The sequence below is a fragment of the Prionailurus viverrinus genome, chromosome C1, assembly GCF_022837055.1.
Source record: "Prionailurus viverrinus isolate Anna chromosome C1, UM_Priviv_1.0, whole genome shotgun sequence".
In the NCBI taxonomy this organism is placed as follows: Eukaryota; Metazoa; Chordata; class Mammalia; order Carnivora; family Felidae; genus Prionailurus; species Prionailurus viverrinus.
This window is the reverse complement of record NC_062568.1, coordinates 54,114,153-54,135,072: the sequence shown is the minus strand read 5'-3', so window position 1 is coordinate 54,135,072 and position 20,920 is coordinate 54,114,153. Positions and strand designations below refer to the sequence as shown.

The 20,920-nt window shown below is 41.4% G+C and overlaps 1 protein-coding gene, 1 long non-coding RNA gene and 1 other non-coding gene across 11 annotated transcripts in view; 2 read left to right on the top strand and 1 right to left on the bottom strand.

The window, feature by feature from the left end:
• LOC125171897 (uncharacterized) overlaps positions 1-20,920 on the top strand; it is a 134,439-nt gene that overhangs the window by 37,821 nt on the left and 75,698 nt on the right. The window lies entirely within an intron of this gene.
• Positions 6,567-6,673, top strand: LOC125174202 (U6 spliceosomal RNA). The gene has a single exon (XR_007155327.1). It is a non-coding gene; the product is annotated as a U6 spliceosomal RNA (small nuclear RNA).
• WIPF1 (WAS/WASL interacting protein family member 1) overlaps positions 13,040-20,920 on the bottom strand; it is a 128,366-nt gene continuing 120,485 nt past the window's right edge. For all 6 annotated transcript variants that reach the window (XM_047869118.1, XM_047869120.1, XM_047869122.1 and 3 more), the window contains one exon: positions 13,040-16,087. In XM_047869118.1, coding sequence (XP_047725074.1) covers positions 16,032-16,087 — 56 coding nt within the window. In that variant the 3' untranslated portion in view covers positions 13,040-16,031. The remainder of the gene's footprint in view (positions 16,088-20,920) is intronic.

The following is a 20,920-nucleotide window of genomic DNA, read 5'->3' as shown; positions in this document are numbered from 1 at the left end:
TAATTAAAAACAATAGTATGATATTTGAAATCAGTTTAAGAACTGAACAAGTAAAGGACAGCTGACAATCTGTCCTGTGCTTGCCCCTGCTTCTTGTATTTTGCATTCCCAGACTGTGTCGTTTGGAAGCAAAGCTTCATTGTTTTTTGGTGAGTAGATTACACCTCTGTCTTTGCAGACAAGGTGATGACAGCAAGTGGTTCCAGGAAACCCTGGGTAACAAAGGCTCTTTGTTTTGTGTGATGAAGCTCTGGCTTGTAAATGGATGACATCAGTCGGCCTCCCATCCACTCCTCTGGATCCCTCAGTGTACAGAGACTCCTTGTTAATGACTTTCACTCTGAACAGCTGCTGGCTTCATTTACTGTGAAGATGGTGATCATACATCCCAGATTTCAAATAATCTGTTCTGTTTTCAGACCATGTGTCAGGCTCTCCATCCTGATTAGAAAAATATCACTTTAAGTATGGCATAACCCCTTCTAACTTCTCTCTCCACTGGAGCTTTCCCCCACATGTCTCATTGTTTGGGATACCTCTTCAGGTGCTGTCCCTTCTCCTTTGCCCAAAAAGCAAAATTCCACATGTATCTTCAATGGAAATATCCTCTCTTTAGGGATCCTGCCTAGAAGGGATTTCAACTTAGTCCATTCTAAAATTATATTACAATTAGTAGGGCAGGAGACTACCTCTCTGTGGAAAGCTGCCTGATCAGAATTTGAGTGAATGAAATAAAGATTAAAGCCTTTAAAAATGCACACAGTGAGGGGTGCCTGGGTGGCTCACTCAGGGCATGATCTTGTGGTTCATGAGTTTGAGCCCTACATCAGGCTCTCTGCTGTCAGTGCGGAGCCTGCTTTGGATCCCATTTGGATCCTCTGTCCCCGCCCCCCTTTCTCTGCTCCTCCCCTGCTGGTTTTCTCCTCTCCTCTCCAAACAAACAAACAAACAAACAAACTTTTAAAAATGCACATGGTGATGCATTTGAGTAGGTGAACATAACTTATCTTGGAAAAGTCACTGAAAGGAAGAAGTCAGGATTAGGGTTCAGTTTTGGAGATTAGATAACAGCAAAGAGCAACTTCAAAGCCCACTGTGGGGCTGTCTGCAAGTGGGGGCCAGGCAGTGTGCTCACCATTTACTCTGATGATGTGGCTTGGAGAACATGCCAGAATCTCTGGTGTCCTCTGTGCACTTAAAGCATGAGCCAGGTCCACCACAGGTGCTTAGGGGATACTTGCTGAACGGCATTGACCAGTAACATTTACTTAGATCGACTATGTTTGCTACACTGGATAAATGCATTTGCAACCATCTTTTCTGGTTCAGGGTATCAGACTATGCCTGAAATGCCACGAAGAATGTTTGTACTTGATAGTTTTTCAGGGAGGTAAGGCTTTGATTTTCCTGTGGCTTTTTTTTTTTATTGTTTTTGTTTTTAAACCTGACTTTGTATTGAAAATATTAGAAATAAAACTTAGGACAGACAGCCCTTGGGTGTAAGGAGATTGGTAATGGCTTGGGACAGCTGAATAAATAACATATATTTATCTGGCTCCCTGGGCCTTACCCAAGCCTTTTTACAACTACCAGGTGTTTTATAGACACATTTTTCTATGAAGTAGTCAAACTGTAAACAGAGTGAATCCTGACTGATTATCACGTCTTAAAAGAGAGAAAGGGAGAGGGAAGAGAAGCACCACCACCGTTTTCCTAATAGAAATATCTTTTGTTTTTGTCTTTGGAAGCACAGGACCAAGGGGGTGAGGGTGGATTTGGGGCTGTGGACTGTCACATGGCCCACAGCTCTGCTTTCAACCCATCCTGATTATGGCTTCTATGTAGGGATGTCCCACATATGTAAAGATGGTGCCCTGAGAGGAAACTGCACCCACTGCACTCCAAGCACCATCCCAGAGTGTTTTGTACTTACCATGGTAGGTGCTCAGGAAATGTTTCTTGGGTAAAGCATCATGTATTGTTTAACAATATTCATGAACAGTCTAGCTTCTCCTTCATATTCATAAGCTTCTTGGGTCAAGGATGAAATCTTATGCACCCAAGTATCTCCTGGTGTAAAGATATATGTACTCAGAGGACGCCTGATGGCTCAGCTGCTTAAGTATCCGGCTCTGGATTTGGGCTCAGGTCACGATCTCAAGGTTCATGCGTTCAAGCCCCGCATGGGGCTCTACACTGACAGTACAGAGACTGCTTGGGATTCTCTCTCTCTCCCTCTCTCTCTGCCCCTCCCCTGCTTGCTCTCTTTCTTTCTCAAATTAAATAAACTTAAAAAAAAAAAAAAGATGTACGCACTCAGTAAATGTGTTTGAGTGGAGGAAGGGAGCCCTCGTGAATACCAAGGGGAGCCTGTGTGTTAACCTTCATCCATACTTAGCAACAGAAATGTTCTCTCAACTTCCTTTCAGGGTATTACAGATTCATGGTAAGAGCGGGAAAAGAACCTGAGAGACTTTTAGGCCAAATTCTTTGTTTCATACATGAAAAAATTAGGTTTGGAGAGATGCAGCAACTTTCCCAAGGTCATATAGCTAGTCTTCAGCAGAGCCAAGAAAAAACTGGAATCTCCCTGAAAGCCATTTTTCCTTCTCAAGTATTTTAAAGTTTTATCTAAAAGATTTTCATTTCAGGGTTATATATATATGTCCTCAAATAGTTGTTATAATCAGTTAGTCCTTAAGAAAACTCTAAAAACTCTAAGAGCTTTTAGCTAGTTATTTCCCATATGACACATTTCAAGATATTAAATAAGAGGTTCTCACTGAGACATCAAGATAAAAAATATGACAAGCAAAAGAGAGGAGCCATAAAAGGATAGAGATCTTCAGAGGGATTATCCAAAAAGTGGTAACATGACTCAAATCCTTGGCCTACATTCAAGGTAGAAAGGGGGCTCAATAAATAGCACCTCAATAGCACCCTGCCCAGGGTCTGAACAGACTGGGAAATAAAACCCAAGGTAGCAAATAGAGGCCAAAATACTTCCTTTGTTACTAAAAGGCACCAAACTGGAGGGTAGGGCTTAGTGTGGCACCAAGTGTGGCTGTTGACCGAACCCTAGGTTTTGGCTGACCTTCTAGGCCGAACAGATACACACCTGAGGGTAGGACCAGTGCCAGAGGAAGAAGGGGGGGCCCAGGCTAAGCTTGCCCAGTGAGTGGATGTCAGTAAGTGGCTCCAGGAAAAGCCCAGGGTGTAACAGCTAGTGTAGGACTCTCCACAAAAGTGGGGAACAGCCAGTCTCCATAGCAAAATATCAGGGGGGTTGAGGATTGAGAGGGAAGACTTGTGAAGAGGGTTTTTCTCACCCCAAAGATGCTTTCTCACTGAAAAGTCTTCATTTAGAGAGCTATACATACATCTCCCGCCGCTTGGAGTAGGCTGGTGACTGAGTGGGCCAGCACTGGGGGAAGTGGGGGTAAGGGGAGGGAGGGGAGGAGGATGGCAGGGGAGAGGAAGAGCAGGGGAGGCAGTGGGCTGGGAGGGAGAGGAAGAGAGGAGTGAGGAAAGGGGGAACTTAGCTCCTGCCCAACAGGGCCACCTAGAGGAGCTCTTAGGCTTCAGCAGGGAGCAGCCTGAGACAGCGGGAGAGGGTTTCAGCTGAGGAAGGAGCTTCAGGTGCGAGGAGGTCCCGGGCCTGGCCTGGGGAGGGAGGGGTCTGGCCTGGGGAGGGAGGGAAGGTGGGGCTCTGAAGCACTGTGAGAGCACCCCTTACCTGGAAGAGGCAGCCTTCAGTTTCATAGCCTAGCTAGTAAACAGAGAAGCCACCCTGAGAGGCCACTAGCAAACGAGGAACTTTTGTCCCTCTTCCCTCGCTTACTTCTCTTCCCCCTGCCGGCTTTGACCCAGGAACAGAGGCTGGTTAGTGAAATGGGCGCAGACAGTTGGAAACAGTAGGTGGAGGAAAGGAGCAGATGGACCTTGCCCCCTTCCCTGGCTCCTCTGCTGCAGAAGGCCCCAGAGGGGTAAAGGGAAAAGTGTCAGCTTTAAATCGGATGCTAGGAGTTGATTATTATGCAAGACTGGATCTCTAACTTCTTGATTGGGAATGTGTTGGAGATTTAAAATGGCTGTAGGACCTCTTATTACCAAAAAATGAATCAAAACAAGTCATGGGATTATGGAGGTTTTTCTGCAGGAGCAGGGGAAGAACTCATCCCCACTAAGTAATTCTAAAAGAGATGGAATCAAAACCAAAGTTACTGTCCAATTTGAATAGGTGATTTTCTTCTTCAAATTAACTGTCTGTTGACTTCTTTTGTTGGTTTTTATTTCTCTAGCCCACCAACATGGGCTTGTTGGTGCTGTCTCTACATTTATTAAGCACATTGCCTAAACCAGGATTGGGGACATGAAGAACATTGGAAGCTCCCAACTAACCCAGGGTCAAATCCCGCTGATGGCATTGCTACAGCTCCTCCCCCCCGCCCCCCCATGGCTTGGTGCATGCACAGCAGCTCCTGGGCTACTCGTGCAGCATGTTATGAATTCTAGAAGGAAAACAATAAATGCATTCTATTCAGTAACGGTAGTCTTCCTGTGACCTCTTTCTTCCCAGCAAATGGCACTGTTAATTACACCTGTTGGTGAGTAAACCGAATGAAATCTGTTGAAAGTCCCTTCTAGTCCTGGCCAAAGCCAGGCAGAGGAAGCCAACTGGAACTCCCGTCACCATCTCCCAACACCCTTTGTTGTTTGATCAGAATAGTTTCCCTGTGTACGACATTAGTGATTCCCAAGGCTGCTTTAAGAAGTTTATTTATTATATGTGAAATGATTGAAAACTGCCAATCACGAATCTGGCAATCCCCTCTCATGAGCTTAAAGACTGTTCTGATTACGATAATTACATTTTTATGAATATCCTACCTAGGGAGTAACAATTTTACTATGTCAGACTACATCACACAAAGATGCATCAATTTCATCTGCAATGAAAAATAGAGCCTAATAGCACAGTTATATTTATATGATAGTCAAACATCAAGATGCAACATAAGTACTTCAACTGAAAGAATTCTGATCATTATTTAACCTTGAGATGATGATTAAGGGTGAAGGCTTGTCAGCTTCCATGAATTATTTTTTCATGATTTTTGCTGTTTTGATTTGATTTTTAAAACTCCACAATTAACACTTATTAACATTTGGATTCTACCCCACCCCCCACCCCCGGGTAACGTTGGCAAGGCAACAACAGTAATAACAACAAAAGAGTAATGGATATGATTAATGGCCAAAGAAAGAGTATTGGGAAATCATAAGACACCATTATGTCTCAAGTACAACAGTGCCATACCAACTGGTTTTCTACTTAGCTAAGTTTCTTAAAGCTGATGCAAGCAATGGACACAGTATTTAGGTTTGATGCTATATGTACATATTAGTTTAATGCAGAGAAAAAAGTATTCTGTTATTATAAATAGTGATCAGTTCCAGTTAAAAAGTGTGGTCTAAAAACCAGTACAACCAAGCATAACATAGAACTCTGTTAGAAATGCAGATTTTCAGGCCCCCTCCTAGACTTGCTGAATCAGAATCTCCAGAAGTGGGGCACAGGGCCCTGTCTCAACAAGCCCTCCAGGTGATTCTCTGAGGTTTGAAACCACTCTTCTAGCAGGTTGTAACAGTTTCCATTGGCTGCAGTGAACCACTGCAGTGCTAGAGGCTGCATTCCCAGCCACAGTGTAGGCAGCCCCCTTAACGCCAGGAGTGTGCGTTCCAGGGGAGCTTAATTGAACAGGCTGTTTCAGTCAAGTCCCTGAGTCCAGAGGTTCCTCTTATGTGGCCTTGGTCTTCTCTTTAGATCTCCTGAGGTCACAAGCCCTAGTGTCTTCCCATTACCAGTCAGAATTGTTAGTCCATCCTTCCTGGTAGAAGAGAAGTTTGTAATACCTTTTATAATGTCAAAAGATTTCCATCACCCAGATCCTTGCTGGTTCCTTTTCTCTGTTACAACCATTTACTTAAAGTCACCTTGGGCTACTTAAAAAATGGTAACATCCAACATGGCGCTCTTCTGTATTTCTTTATGGCACTATCTGTGATACCATCTTTTGATAGCACTCTGGATCAAAATTACTGACCAGAACTCACCAGAAAAAAGTATGGAGAAAGGCCACACATTGCAAGCATACGTAATTCAAGAAAACAGACTAGAACATACATTTAGTAAAGAGTGTTGATGCTTACTGGCCAGGACTATGCAGTGCTCTTGTTACACAATTTTTTCTTTGGGTTTGGTAATAGATTAGCTAGCTAGCTGATTTTTTAAGAAAAGCATTTTTAAGACAAACAGCATTGTAATGAATCAGCATGCATGGGGGTAGTATTAAATGGAGTATTTAGTATGACAAAAAGTGGATGCCATCTCATGATTTAATTTTCATATTATATATATATATATATATATATATATATATATATATATATATGAATATATTCTTTCAAAGGCCCAAATTCAGGGGTAGCACCTTAGAAAAGAGATTCTGAATCTGGAATGTGCATCAGAATGACCTTGAACCTTGTTAAAAATATAAATTCTCATTCTTGGTTCAGCAGTACAGGTACTGAAATTTGAGTGATACAGAGAAGATTGGCATGTTCCCTGTGCAAGGATGACATGCAAATTTGTGAAGTGGGTCATATTAAAAACATTTTCCTGGGTTCCAAGAGATTTTTATTTGGGTAGGTCTGAGGTGGAGCCCAGGGACCTGTATTTAACAAGCACTCCTTAAGTGCTTAAGTGGTCCACAACTTTCATTTTGAGAAACACTGGAAGCCTTACTCAGAAAGATGAGGGGGGTGCCTGGGTGGCTGAGTCAGTTAAGCATCCGGCTTCGGCTCAGGTCATGATCTCACTGTTCATGAGTTTGAGTCCCGCATCAGGCTCTGTGCTGACAGCTAGGAGCCTGGAGCCTGCTTCAGATTCTCTCTCTCTCTCTCTCTCTCTCTCTCTCTCTCTGCCCCTCCCCTGCTGGAGTTCTGTCTCTCTCTGTCTTTCAAAAATAAACAAACATTAAGAAGAAAAAAAGATGAGGAAAACACACCTGAGTGTGGGGCAGTAAGGCTCAACCAATTCACAAGAGTTGTACCTTCTTTGGGTCCTGGTGATGCATTACTTCAAGCTTTTGAATAGGTCATGTATTCTCCCTTGTCCTAAAGTTATTTGTGTACTTGCCTCAGTCCACAAAGGACTGTAAGCCCCCTGAAACACGGAATTTAGGTGGTCCTGACCTTTGTGTCTTCAACTGGATTCACCCCATGCCTTCTCATTACTGAGAAGGTGCTCAATACTATTTGTCAGATGAATGCAGACAACAATGGCAAAATGCAGTTTGAAGACTGTGACTGAAGTAGTCTTGGCCCCCTTCACTCACCAGGGGTAAGACCTTGAGGTCACTTCCTCCCTCAGTGTGTCAGCCCTGCATTTGTAACATGGGAGATCAGTCTCTTCCTCCGCCACAGGGCTGCCGTGGGTAAACATGAGGGACTGTTTGTGAAAATACTCTGAAATTCTGGAGCCACTTACTTGACTTCTTTTGAACATGGCTGTCTTTTGCTTTACCTTTATTTCCCCTGTGAATGAGTGCTGGGTTGTATGACTGAGGCAAAGAACACAAAGTGTACTTCTGGCCATTATGGGAAAGCAAATTCTATGATTTGGAATTTAAACTTTTCCAAGTTCAAGGAGAGTAAAAAATAAATTCAATACAAAAAGTTTATAGTAGGATTGGAAGAAATACTCCACAAATATTGAACAGTAGAAAGCAAGGGAGATACACTGAAGAGCACATTAACTATTCACATTGCAGTTTGGGACTTTCAGAAATCTGTGCTTAATGAAAAATGATGTCTGAATTTTAGTGGCTCCCCTGAGATCACCTTAAAAGGTAGCAAGTGTCTGATAAGATGAGCTGATAAATACAGGTACGTTCTTTTGAAAGTGTCAAAATGGTAGTTATGACCACTCCTTAAACTGTAAAGGAGCAAAGAACCAAAAGAAATTAGATCACTTAGCAAGAGGCAATGTGCCCCAGCTGGTAAATGGTGGGTCTGGGACTAGAGCTAGTGCATAGCCCAGTGAGGAAAATAAACGCAATGTACCTACGAACCTATGTTTGTTCAGTTGAGCCTACTATCTTTTATTCTAAGAGTTTGGCTTATTAAAATGTCCTTGCTTTTATGAAACGTCAGTATTGTTTTTAAACTGGCCTATGGAAAGTTGACAATATTATGACTTCCCATTCAAATGTATTTATTCAACCTTGAGTTTGAATTCTGGATCAATCACAGCAAGTGGCTTGAGGCAAATTTCTAATTGATTCGGGCCTCAATTCTCCACGTGTAAAGTCACATTGACTAACAATGACATATGCAATAATATTTGCAAAGACCTTAGCACAATTTGTAGTACATAGTAGATGATCAATAACTGGTGGTGGTTATATGGAAAATGAAAACAATATTTATGTTGTCATCTAGGTAAGTAAATTAGGCAATGGGTCTTGTGTTTACACTTCTGTGTTAGATATATTTTTCCATTTTTCTATGGTGGCCCCATCTGGGACCTGTCCATACCTTTGCTCTAAGAGTAAGTCCAAGCAGGAAGCACCAAGGGGGAGGGAATTTCCCTTTCATGCACACAGCCAACTAGCCTTGTGTTGGTGGTGAGGAGCATGTCTCTAGAACCAGTGGTAGAGTGGGTTTGTGCCTACTGGCTGATGTTCTTGTTAAATCTAGAATGTAGACCCTTGATTCTAGGACTAGTGCTTCCTATTGTATAATATGTATCTTCATATTCCCTATGCCTAATAAATTGTAGCTACTCAATCAGTGTTGTTTATTTGAATGAATACATGTAAAAATGGATCTTTGGGAATACAATAGCACCATAAGGCATTAGGGTTTCCCAATTATCTGATATTTGCTTCAGATACCTATCTTAAATAGATAGCATTTTGACAGTCGACCTTTAACTTACTAAACTGCTCGGAGACAGAAAACAGGAAAAGGGTGGGAGTTCCTCATGACTAAAACACATTTATGTTGAGTCCATGATGGACACACCAGCTGTTCTGGCAGGCATCTTCCTGGGCAGAATTTAAGCTAAATCTGAGCTCAATGTCTAATAGCATCCAGACTTCTTTCCCAGACCCCTCAGAGGTCAAACATGTTATCTAGATGGGTCACATTGTGGGGCCTTTAAGTGACTCTAATGCAATGTGAGCGGTACAATGATTGAATTATTTTAGAAGTATCTACTGACCACTCTGGGAGTACAAAGGAGCACACACTTTTGCTGTCTTCTATTTGTCTGGGACCCTCCTGTCACTGTTATGGAAAGCTGGTGGCTTAAGAAAGCTTTTAAGATACGCACTTTGGTTGATTTCTCTATCAGAAGCTGGGAAGGGCAATAAGGCAAGGACAGGTTTTGTGGGGCTGAGCTTTAGACAATTTAGGCTGCTATATTAAGAAAATTAGTATAAAATCATGAATAAAACATTAGATGTAAAAATGAGTCCTTCCTTATTAGAAGGGATCCTTGCAAGTGGAGGTCCCAAAGCTGGAGCTTCCTTAGCTTCCTGTAAATGTGCCTCTGTAATGCTAAGGAATTCGTGGTAGAGTGTTGATGGGACATTTCAAACATTTACCAGTAAGAGAAATGTGTACAGGTATCCCCCGATTTTTTGAAAGGTTGCATTAGGCCACTTCACTTTTATGGAAGACCTACATTGTACCTTTTTGCTAACTGAAAGAAATCCAAAGAGAGTTTTTGCTTTTAGGAAAAAGGCAAAAGGTGAAAATAGCGTTCAGTGTTTGTTTTGCAGCAAGCCATTGTAGAAGCAGTGCAAGCCCCAAGCCGTGAGGGTGGCACCGCCAAGCCCCTTCCCTGGAAACCACACTGGGCATCTCAGCGTCAGGCTCTGTAGCTTTGAACCTTGCCTCTGAGCATCTGTGCTTTATCTCAATTTATCTTGCACATCCATTAGCAAGATGTGTCCTAAGGGACCAGAGAAGCCAAAGAGAGATTGTTTTTCTGGGTCTGAGAATGCTCAAAAAATTTTCCATGTGAGTTCACGGTAATTGTTTCTTTGCTTTATGCCATTTTGGCTTAGGAAAGTTTTCATAGGAGCGCTCTGCTTTCGGGTAGTGGGGGAATCCTGCAGCTAACTATAGCTCCAGAGACAGACATGAAGGACCAAGTGCTCAGAGTGCAGGGAAGCCAGGCTGTGGGGAAGACAGCAGAGAAAGGGGCCACTCTAAATTATATGTCCAGGAAGCCTTCAGTTAATCGGAATGTCAGGGGACTGGGGAATCCTTTAGGAATTAATAAAAAAAAAGCAGGGCACCCGGGTGGCTCAGTCAGTTAAGTATCTGACTTTGGCTCCGGTCATGATGTCATGGTCTGTGAGTTCGAGTCCCGCATCCCACATCAGGTGAGCCCCTGCTCCACTTCGGGTGAGCCCTACTTCTCCATCTCTCCCTGCCCCTTGTGGGATTCCCTCTCTCCCTCCCTCTCTCTGCCCCTCACTCACTTGCACCCTCTCTCTCTCAAAAAAATTAATCAAAAAGTAAAAAGACATTTTTATAGGCCATCAAAACTTTTTCTAAAACCTTCCCTCCCTCACCTCCAGTTTTCCTGTAGTTAAAAAAAATTTTTAAATCAATTTAATTTGGGGCACCTGGGTGGCCCAGTCGGTTGAGCATCTGACTCTTGATTTTGGCTCAGGTCATGATCCCAGGATTGTGGGATTGAGCCCTGCTTCAGGCTCCCTGCTGAGTGTGGAGCCTGCTTAAGATTCTGTGTCCTCCCTATCCTGCTCTCTCTCCCTCTGTGAAATAATAGTAATAATAATAATAATAATAATAATAATAATAATAAATTTAATTCACCCATTGAGATGAAAGGAGAAAAGAAACCAAATAATCCCTTAAGGGAGGAAAATTATAAAGTATTTACTTTCTCTTCTTAATAGAAAACTCTCTGTTGCTTTGGCACTTGTGACTGGTGGGAGCAGGGGTAACTGCTACTCTGAGACCATTCCTCAGATAGAGTGGGGACACTATTTGGTTGTGGTGAGGCTGGTACATAAAAATGTACCGAATGGCTGAATGAACCAAATGAATGATTCCAGTTTTAACAAATGAGGCCAGTTTTGAAAGCAATTTTTATCCTAAGAGTGTTGCAATTAAATTTTATTAGACTCTTTTTTAAAATGTTTGAGACAGAGAGTGGGTGCAGAGAGAGAGGAAGAGAGAGAGTCCCAAGCAGGCTCCAAGCTGTCAGCAGAGAGCCTCATGTGGGGCTCGATTTCACAAAATATGAGATCATGACCTGAGCCAAAATCAAGAGTCAGACCCTCCACTGACTGAGCCACCCAGGTGCCCCAAACTTTAACAGACTCTTCTGAATGCACTGAAAATGCCTTCCTGAATATGGCCTCAGTTTGATAGCAAAGGGATTAGAAAATCGAATGGAACTAACTTCCATTGAGCGCCTGACATATGCCAGTTATTTTGCCTGATGTTCTGTATATTTAAGCACTGTAAACATTTTGCAGTTGAGGAAATTAGAACTCAGAGGGCTTAAATACCTTGTCATTGGCCTTCCAGGGAGCAAGTGGCAGAGCTAGGATCCAGATCCAAATTTGCATGTCCTGGGCTTGTTCTCTGACCCTGTAGCTTGTCATTTGGTCTTTTCTTTCCAGCAGATGTGAAAGACACATGAAGCAGAGACTTGCGCTAGAGGTGGGGAGGATCATAATGAAGGGAGCGTTGGGGCACCTGGTTGGCTCAGTTGGCGGAACGTGTGACTCTTGATCTCTGGGTTGTGAGTTTGAGCCCCAGGTTGGGGGTGGAGATTACTTAAAAATCAAATCTGAAGAAAAAATAAGGGGGCGTGTGGTGGTGAGGTGACAGGCCAGGCTGCTTGTGCATTAGTAGTATGTGATTTGGGGTCTTATATACTCATCTGTAAGACCAGAGGGTGGGACTAGATGACCTCCAAATGGGGTGACCACACAGCCCAGTTTTCCAGGGCAGCCCCAATTTGTACCTGTTGTGCCAAAGCAACAATTATCAGTATTCCCTCCTACTCTCAAAAGTGTTCTACTCGTGGATCATAAATTCTGAGGCTGCCCTATATATAGGTTCTTTCCAGGTCTTACTTCCAAATGGAATCTAATAATTTCCTTGATGACCAAAGCAGCATGAATTTTCATTTTTCAGGCCTGTGAGGTCAAAGGGACATCATGTGAGGTGTCCTCTGTCTGGAGGTTGTTTTGCATTTCTGGTACGGATAGTCTGCCTGCTATTGCCTCTTCCTCTACAGGTACACTAGGAAATTCCCTTTCAGGCAGTTTGGCTCCAGTAAATTTGGGATCATTATATAAATATTTGTTGTTTTACCAAGAGTGGCTACCTGGCTACCAGTTACTGAGCGCCAGAATAAGTCAGGCCAAGTACTGAGTGTATTATCTCATTTAATGCATTTATTAATCCTGTAAGATAGTTACTTACCTTGTAGATAAGGAAGTGGAGGCTTAGAAAAGTTTGCAACTTGCAAGTAAGAGATGGACGCGGGTCTTCTAATCTCTTAACTATTATACTGCATTAAGATACGTACACACATGTGCGCAGCAGATAATTAAAAAATTATCGGGCCCCCTAAATTCCCCCTGGCCTTTCCTGTATTTCTCAGTGTCAATTCTATTCTTTGTGGTTTCCTGGCCCATTGGTCCCACCATCCATCTGTACCTTAGAGTCTTAAAGCATCTGCTTCAAGTAAACAGACTGCAGACTTTGGCTATGATGCAGGTTCTCAGGAAAAACAAACAAGGGATTAGAAAGTAGATGTGAGGTACACACACCATGAACCTCCACCACTACCTTCTCCTTTTCTTTTCTTTGAGTTTGTCTTACTTTACTAAAGTATAAAACAGAAAACAGACGCTTGCTTTTTCATTTGTATTTACATAGACAATACTTAAATAAAAACCACCAGTTGACACTCTTGTCATTCTGCTTTTATTTATTGTCTGGCTAACTTACAAAGATGCAGATGTCTAGGGTAGACTCTACCCCGCCATTTAAACTGTCCTAATGACATCGATACCAAAATGTGCATGTTTACATAATGCAGTGGTATGAAAAACATTTTTTTTTCCTTTACTGTCCCTGACTATAAACAGGGAAAAATTAATTTCATGCCAAAAAATTTTGGCCACTTTAACAATCATCCCATTTCTGCTACTAAAATAACAAAATTGGTATTACAAGTTAAAATATAAAAGCCTAACAGTTTTTACAAATATGCAAATAATCTGCTACTTAGACATAAAAAGTCGATTTCTTTCAAATCACAAAGTAAGGCACCATTGGATTAAACATTTCTCTCGGCTTCTACTAAATAAAATGCATAGTGAAATAAATATGGAACACTGAATTTTAATACTGTAATACATTTCAATATAAAATGATATGTGAATATTAAAATACTGTATTGCATCTTGAATACATTTATCTGGAAATATTGTGGAAAAAAAACAAATGTGAGCCCTGATTTCAGGAAAGAAAATATTCATTTTTGTGATTTGCCATAGTTGAAGATTTTAGCATAGAAATTATTCAGTTTGGGCTGCAATTAGGTTGCCAACTTTCAAAGAAAGGGTGTAGGTGTATTAATGAAACATTTACTTAAAAAAAGACCTGCTAAAACTTCTCTGTCCTGGATGAAGAGCAACTCTGTACTGTGGCTCTGTTTCAGACGTTAGGAGGGCACTATGAGGTTGGGATATACAAGGAAATTGGCCATTCTTACTGCCCCTTATAAAATTCAGATCCAAAATCCTTTGGATCAGACTTTTCTACGCCATATTTGCTATTAAGGCCAGATTCTGTCTTTTCTAAAGTGGGTCATAAGGCTTTATCATAAGGATTTGTATCAACTATTGATATCTGATCAAAGAATCCAAAATAAAATGATGCTATTACCTAAAAAAAATGTTTTTTCGAAAATACTTTGCCACTTTTATATTTCTTAATTCTCTTTGGGTAAAGGGCCCCAAATGACTGTATGACAGACAGATGAATGGTAGAGGAGAGTTAGAAAAACCCAAGTTCTCTAATCTTCTAAGCCCAAGACTTTGGCAAGGAAAGTTACAAAAATACAATATATTCAAATGGGCAACTTCATAATTTATTAGATATCCCATTTATTAGAACTCTAAGTTCTTTTGCTTTTATATAAATGAAACAGTTATTTATTCTATAAATAGGAATGTGTCTTTCAAATTTTTCTTTGGATTGATTTCTCGTTAGCATCTCCCAGGAATACATGAATACACTGAAACCAGGATACAAAGTTTAGGTATACATATATATATATATGTGGCCACGTGCTTTTAAAAAATAAGTAATGGTAATTTTAAACATAATCAACCATATAAAACATCTAAATGGAAATACTCCCCCCCCCCCCATCTATAGCTAGATTTAAAAGTCCCAGTAAAGTTTTGTAAACAAAAATCATACAAAAAAAGGGCAAGGCTGGCTCGTCCCTATGGTCCTTCCCATGGAGCTGTATTTGTATAGATCCAAGGCAAGTGATTCCCCCGGCAGAGTCAAGACAAATTCTCTTCGATTTGTAGTAGCAATGTCTCTCAACCCCATCAACATCAGATTTAGATTAGAGTTTTGCCCATCAACCCAAACCTGCTTCCTTCCTCCACATTTCCAATTTGCCACCTTTTCCTAACTTTCTCGCACAACTGTGGAGCCTATGAGCCTCCCTGCCCTGATGTGCAAGCTAGACAGGGGAGGAAATGAAGTGCAAGGCAGGAATCCAACTGATAGGTGAGCTCAAGGCAGCTGGCTCTGAGCCCCAAAGCCCTAGCTGGCTTTCGGTTTCTTTCCCATGGCTTTATTCCACATGACTGTACACCCTGTGAGATCAATTTCTGACCTTGGTATTGTGAAGCAACAGATGTTAAGGCAAGAGGGGGAATAAGGGAGCAAAATCTAAGATCAAGCTGTCTGCCAAACAAGGTGTTAGGTCCTAACCTCATTTTTAGTTACTTTTTGAATGGCTAAAGCTCATCTTGCATTTTCTTTGTTTGTCTGTTTTTGAAATAAGAGGTTTTTGTACCATCCTCTGTCTTCTGGGCCTGTGCTGTCCAATATGGTAGCCGCCAGCCACATGTGGCTGAGCACTTGGGATGTGACTAGTCGGAAAGGAGATGTACTCTCAATGTAAAATATACCTGCATTTTGAAGACTTAGTACCAAAACACAATGTGAAATATCTCCTTAATAGTTGTTATACTAATTGCAGGTTGAAATGATAATATTTTGGGTATTCGGGTTAAATAAAATATATTAAAATTAATTTCCCCTTGTCCTTTTTTAATGTATCTACTAGAAATTAAAAAACTGCTTAGGTGGCTCACATTGTATTTCCGTTGGAAAGCTCTATCCTAGAGCTTATCTCAGACAGCCAAAGATTGGACATCCTGTAACTGAAAAATGTTACATGAGCCCTGATGCAGCAACTTGCTTCCATGGTCTGTGGTGCATGCAATCGGACAGAAAGCCAAGCATGCAAAAAGGGCATGGAAGCAAATAGCTCTCAGGGACTTTAATATTACAGTCTGTAGCAAATAAGCAGTGAATGTTTGAATTTGGTTGGTTGAGAGCTAGGACACAATTCATCTCTGCCACCTTGCCACAAAAGCCTACTGACCCCTAAGCAACCAACGCTGGCGGGCTGTAGCTGAAGCAAGCAATAGCTTGGAGAATATACACAACATAAAAATCCAGGTGCATTTCTTTCCTGCATTCCCACCCCCCCACCCCCCCACCCCCACACACACATTCCCATGTTACCCTACCTTCCTCCCTATTGCCAGTATGAAGGGGCCAAGGGAAGACAAGGGGAGGAGGGTTTGCAGCTCTTGGATAGTAACAACAGAAGTAGCTCTTGGGCTCAGATGGAGAAGAGCAGGTAAAGATCACCTCGGGATGGGAGGGAGTGGAGGGGCACCCCTTTCTCTTCGGTTGGATCCACCTTGATGAAAACATAGACAAAATACAAATTTTGGTTAGAAAGCTTGTGATCTCACTATACAAACTGAAGGATGGTTGCAAAAGTACCCACTACCTCACCCTCTATGACTAAATAACTGGCATATGTGAATGAGAAGTAACAAGTGAGGGGAAGAAGCAAGTGAGGATCTGAATGAACATTACTAGAGATGGGTGACCCACCACTGGCTACTGAGTACTTGTGAAATCAAGGGAAAAAAATTGTAAACAGTTTTTTAAAGTTTCCTTATTTAGGGGTGCCTGGGTGGTTAAGTTGGTTAAGCATCAGACTTCAGCTCAGATCATGATCTTGTGGTTCATGGGTTCGAGTCCTGCGTTGGGCTCTGTGCTGACAGCTCAGAGCCTGGAGCCTGCTTCAGATTCTGTGTCTCCCTCTCTCTCTGCCCCTTTTCTGCTTGTGCTCTCTCTCTCTCTCAAAAAAAAAAAAACATTAAAAAATTAAAAAAAATAAAAAGTTTACTTATTTATTGAGAGAGAGGGGAAAAAAACCAAAACAAAACACGAGCAGTGGAGGGGCAGAAAGAGAGGGAGAGAGAATCCTAAGCAGGTTCCATGCTGTCAGTGCAGAGTCCTATGTGGGGCTCAAATCCACAAACTGTGAGATCATGACCTAAGCCAAAGTTGGACGCTTAACTGACTGAGCCACCCAGGAGCCCCAAGAAAAATTTTAAAAAGTACTTGTCTTCTTGCCACAAACATAGTATGTATTTATGACAGATTCAGAAAATATTGATGAACAAAAACAAAACAAAATCTCACCAATGCCTGTACCACCTGGAGATAACCAATAACATTATGTAAATATTTTCCATTTATTTTCTCTATATAAACAGTTCCCTTTTTTCTTCCCCAAATAGGATCATATGTAGTTGGTCTGAATCTTTTTCAAGAGTCGTTAGTGTTTATACATATAATTATTAATGACACATTACATTCTATTATACAGTATACTATAATCAATCCCCTTTTGTTGGGCATTTAGGTATCTTCTAATTTCTAAACAATGCTTTTTAAAAAAAAGCTTATTTTGAGAAAGAGAGAGAGAGAGAGAGAGAGAGAGAGAGTACATGCGTGTGTGAGTAGGGGAAGGGCAGAGAGAAAGGGAGAGAGACTCAAACTCACGAACCGCGAGATCATGACCTGAGCTGAAATCAAGAGTCGGATGCATAACTGACTGAGCCAGCCAGGTGCCCCAACAATGCTTTTTTGATAGTAACTATCCTAAAAGGTGTGAAGTTGTATTTCATTGTAGTTTTATTTGCATTTCCCTAATGATCAGTGATTTTGAGCATCTTTTCATGTGTTTCTTTGGCAATATGGATATTTTCCTCAGAGAAATGTCTATGCAAGTATTCAACCCATTTTAAAAATTGGGTTTTTGTTGTTGCTGAATTGTAGGACTTCTTTATATATTATGGATATTAATGTTTTATCAGATATATGATTTGCAAATATTTTATCCCATTTCGTGGGTTCTCTCTTCACTCCATTGACAGTGTTCTTTTAAAAACTATGCATATTCTGGGCTCTCAGTACCAAGTTTAAAATCCATTCACAATTTTTAAAATTCATTTATCTCAGGTACATTTTTTCTAGGATCTAACAGGTGTTAGGCATGCAGCCAGGTGCTCTGATGCTGTGAGCAGACGTAGCAGGGGCACATGTCAGTTGAGGAAGGCTGCTATGGCCACCGCTCTGGAGAGACTTCAAGGTGGGCTGGCACTGACAGATTCTTCAGGAGGCATATCAGCAGGGATTTCTGAGATAGAACCAAATCTCTGAGCAAGGGGAGGAGTTAGAAGAAGATACTGGCACCCCATTACCTTGCCTCTTCCTTCTGCATCCCAACCACATTTTTTCTTGGGCCCATACCCAAGCAAAGACTCATCTAGATGGAAACCAGTCATCTATCATGGAGCTCTGACCATCAGCTGACATACCACAGGTGGTTAGAAAAATGAGGGCTGGCCTTATGCAAAGCTGCAATTAGGTGGCACACCTCAGGGCCGCCTGGGTGCCCTCCAGGCTGGTGCCCTACCTGGAGGCCACGGCAGCTATAGGAGCAGAATAAAACCACTCGGTAGTATTTTAGTTAAATGATCCAGAGATAATCCATTCAACACCCAGAATGCTGGAATATTTAAAGCAAATCTACAAAAACATTTTTGGGGGCAGTGGACGTTAATTCAATTTCAGAAACATTCTGAAATGCCTACTATATTTCAGGTTCTGTGCCACTTGAGGAAGATGCAATCATAAGCAGGACAGTTCCAGTCCTCAGGCTGTGTTCAGTCTTAAAGACAGAAGGGTAGGGAAGGGAATGTGTTCAGCTATTAAATTAAAAACCTAGGGGAAGGGGGTTGATTCTGTTACTGACTTAAATACACAAAGAGCACTTCAAGTAGATTAAGAGTGCTTACACGAAACCAGGAAAAATATTTAGAGTCTATGTGAACAGCTCCTTAAAGTGAATTCATTTCTTAGTGCCCCCCAAATGAAGAGAAACAAGCTGTTTTCTTATCAGAGAGAAGCCCCTCTTCACGCCACACACACACACAGAACAAAGATACCTGTCCCACACAAAGGCTTATTTTCCACTCTTGTATAAATGTATTACACTTACACCTTTTTAATTAGTTATCTTCTAGGAATAGAGTATTCCACATAAATGAGTTTTTCTAGTAATTATACTTTCCCTTCCAAGCATCAGTATTCTGTTTACTTCTGGCATTTGTTCATGGAAATTTTTAAAAAATATTTTCTAGTGTGCCTGGGTGGCTCAGTCGGTTGAGCGTCTGACTTACGACTCAGGTCATGATCTCACGGTTTGTGAGATTGAGCCCTACACTGACAGCACAGACAGCACAGGGCCCACTTGGGATTCTCTCTACCTCTCTCTCTGTCCCTCCCCTGCTCTCGCTTTCTCTGCCTCTCAAAATAAATGAATAAATAACATTAAAAACAAAATAAAATATTTTCTAATTCTTTGAATTCTTCAGCAGAGGCACAGAGCACAGTTTGACCTATTCTTCACAACCCCGCGGAAACTCCTGTATTGTCCTGTGCTATGATACAAAGTACAACTCTGTGCCCCTGTCACACAGCCAGTCCCTCTCAGGACCTGGGACTCCCACCTATCACGTCTCCCTGAAGCCACTGATTTTGCTTTTAACCAGCCTTGACTTCAGCTATGAATCTGCTCGGTGGCTGGGAAACAACCAACCAAAAATTATTTAAGAACTGTGTGTTGGGGCACCGGGTGGCTCAGTTGGTTGAGCCTCTGGCTCTTGATTTCGGCTCAGCTCATGATCTCATGGTTTGTGAGCTCGATCCTCAAGTGGGGATCCGTGCTGACTGCATGGAGCCTGCTTAGGGTTCTCTCTCTCTCCCTCTCTTTCTCTCTGCCCCTCCCTGGCACATGTACGCATGTGCATGCGCTCTCTCTCAAAATAAATAAACTTAAAAAAAAAAAAAAAAGAACTGTGTGTTAAAGGGTCAACAGGCACCACGTGTGTGTGAGGAGCTCCATCTAAGGAATGAGGACAAGGCTAGGGACGCTTTGGCATTTATCTGAAAATGCTCACTTTTTCTCCATACATTTCTGGTTTGGGAGTTTGGTTCTAAATCTAAGACTGTCACACTCTCAGCACTGAATCTGTATATTTCATGCTAATTCTTTCTGAGTTCTAACCACTTATTGTGTTGAAATTTCAGTTTCACTATTTCTTCTTGTTCACCTTTTTGTTTCAACAGGGGAAAGGAGATTCACTTCTTCATGGTGGCTTACATATTTTAGTAAAACCCAGAAACAATCTAAATGTCCAATAATGGTAAACTAATTACTGTATGCTGACTTGATGGAATGGGCAAGTGTTTTACTAAGCAAAATCATGTGAATCCCACCAAAAAACTGCACTCTATAATTATAACTACAAATCAATTTGAGTTATATGGATAAAAATGAGCAGAGGACCTGGTAAAATGAAAATAAATGTTATGTGGAGATTTTATGAAGATTATGTAGAAAGATTATGGGTGTATTTAAAATTTTCATGTAATGTTCTAGAAGCTAAAATCGTAATATATTTATTTTATTTTACTTTAATATTATTCTTAAGATTTTATTTTTTTAGTAATCTCTACACCCAAGGTGGGGCTCGAGCTCACAACCCCGAGATCAAGAGCATGCTCCACCGACTGAGCCAGTCAGGTGCCTCTTAATATTTTCATTTATTTATTTTTTAATTTTTTAAAGCTTATTTATATTTTGAGAGAGAGAGAGAGAGAGAGAGAGAGAGAGAGAGAGAGAGAGAGAAATACAGAATCCCAAGCAGGCTCCATACACTGTCAGCACAGAACCTGATGAGGGGCTTGGACCCACAAACTGCAAGATCATGACCCAAGCCAAAATCAAGAGTCAGACGCTTAACAGACTGAGCCACCCAGGTGCCCCATCCCCTTATTATTTTTTTAAGTAATCTCTACACCCAACATGGGGCTTGAAGTCACGACCCTGAGATCAAGAGAGTCACATGCTCTACTGACTAAGCCTGCCAGGTGCTCCTAATCCTAATATACTGAAAATATCAAAGCAGTTACAGTGAGTTTTTGTTATAATTATTAAGACATTTGGCTAGTCTCAAAACTGGTAGTAATAGAAGATGGCTCTATTTGTGCTATCTTAGGAAAATCAAAATCGGGAAGGCTGTCCAAACAAGCAAAGCAATAAAACTTAACCTATTAGCAAACCAGTTATTTTGAGCTTGTAATGACACATTAAAATGATCATTTCTCA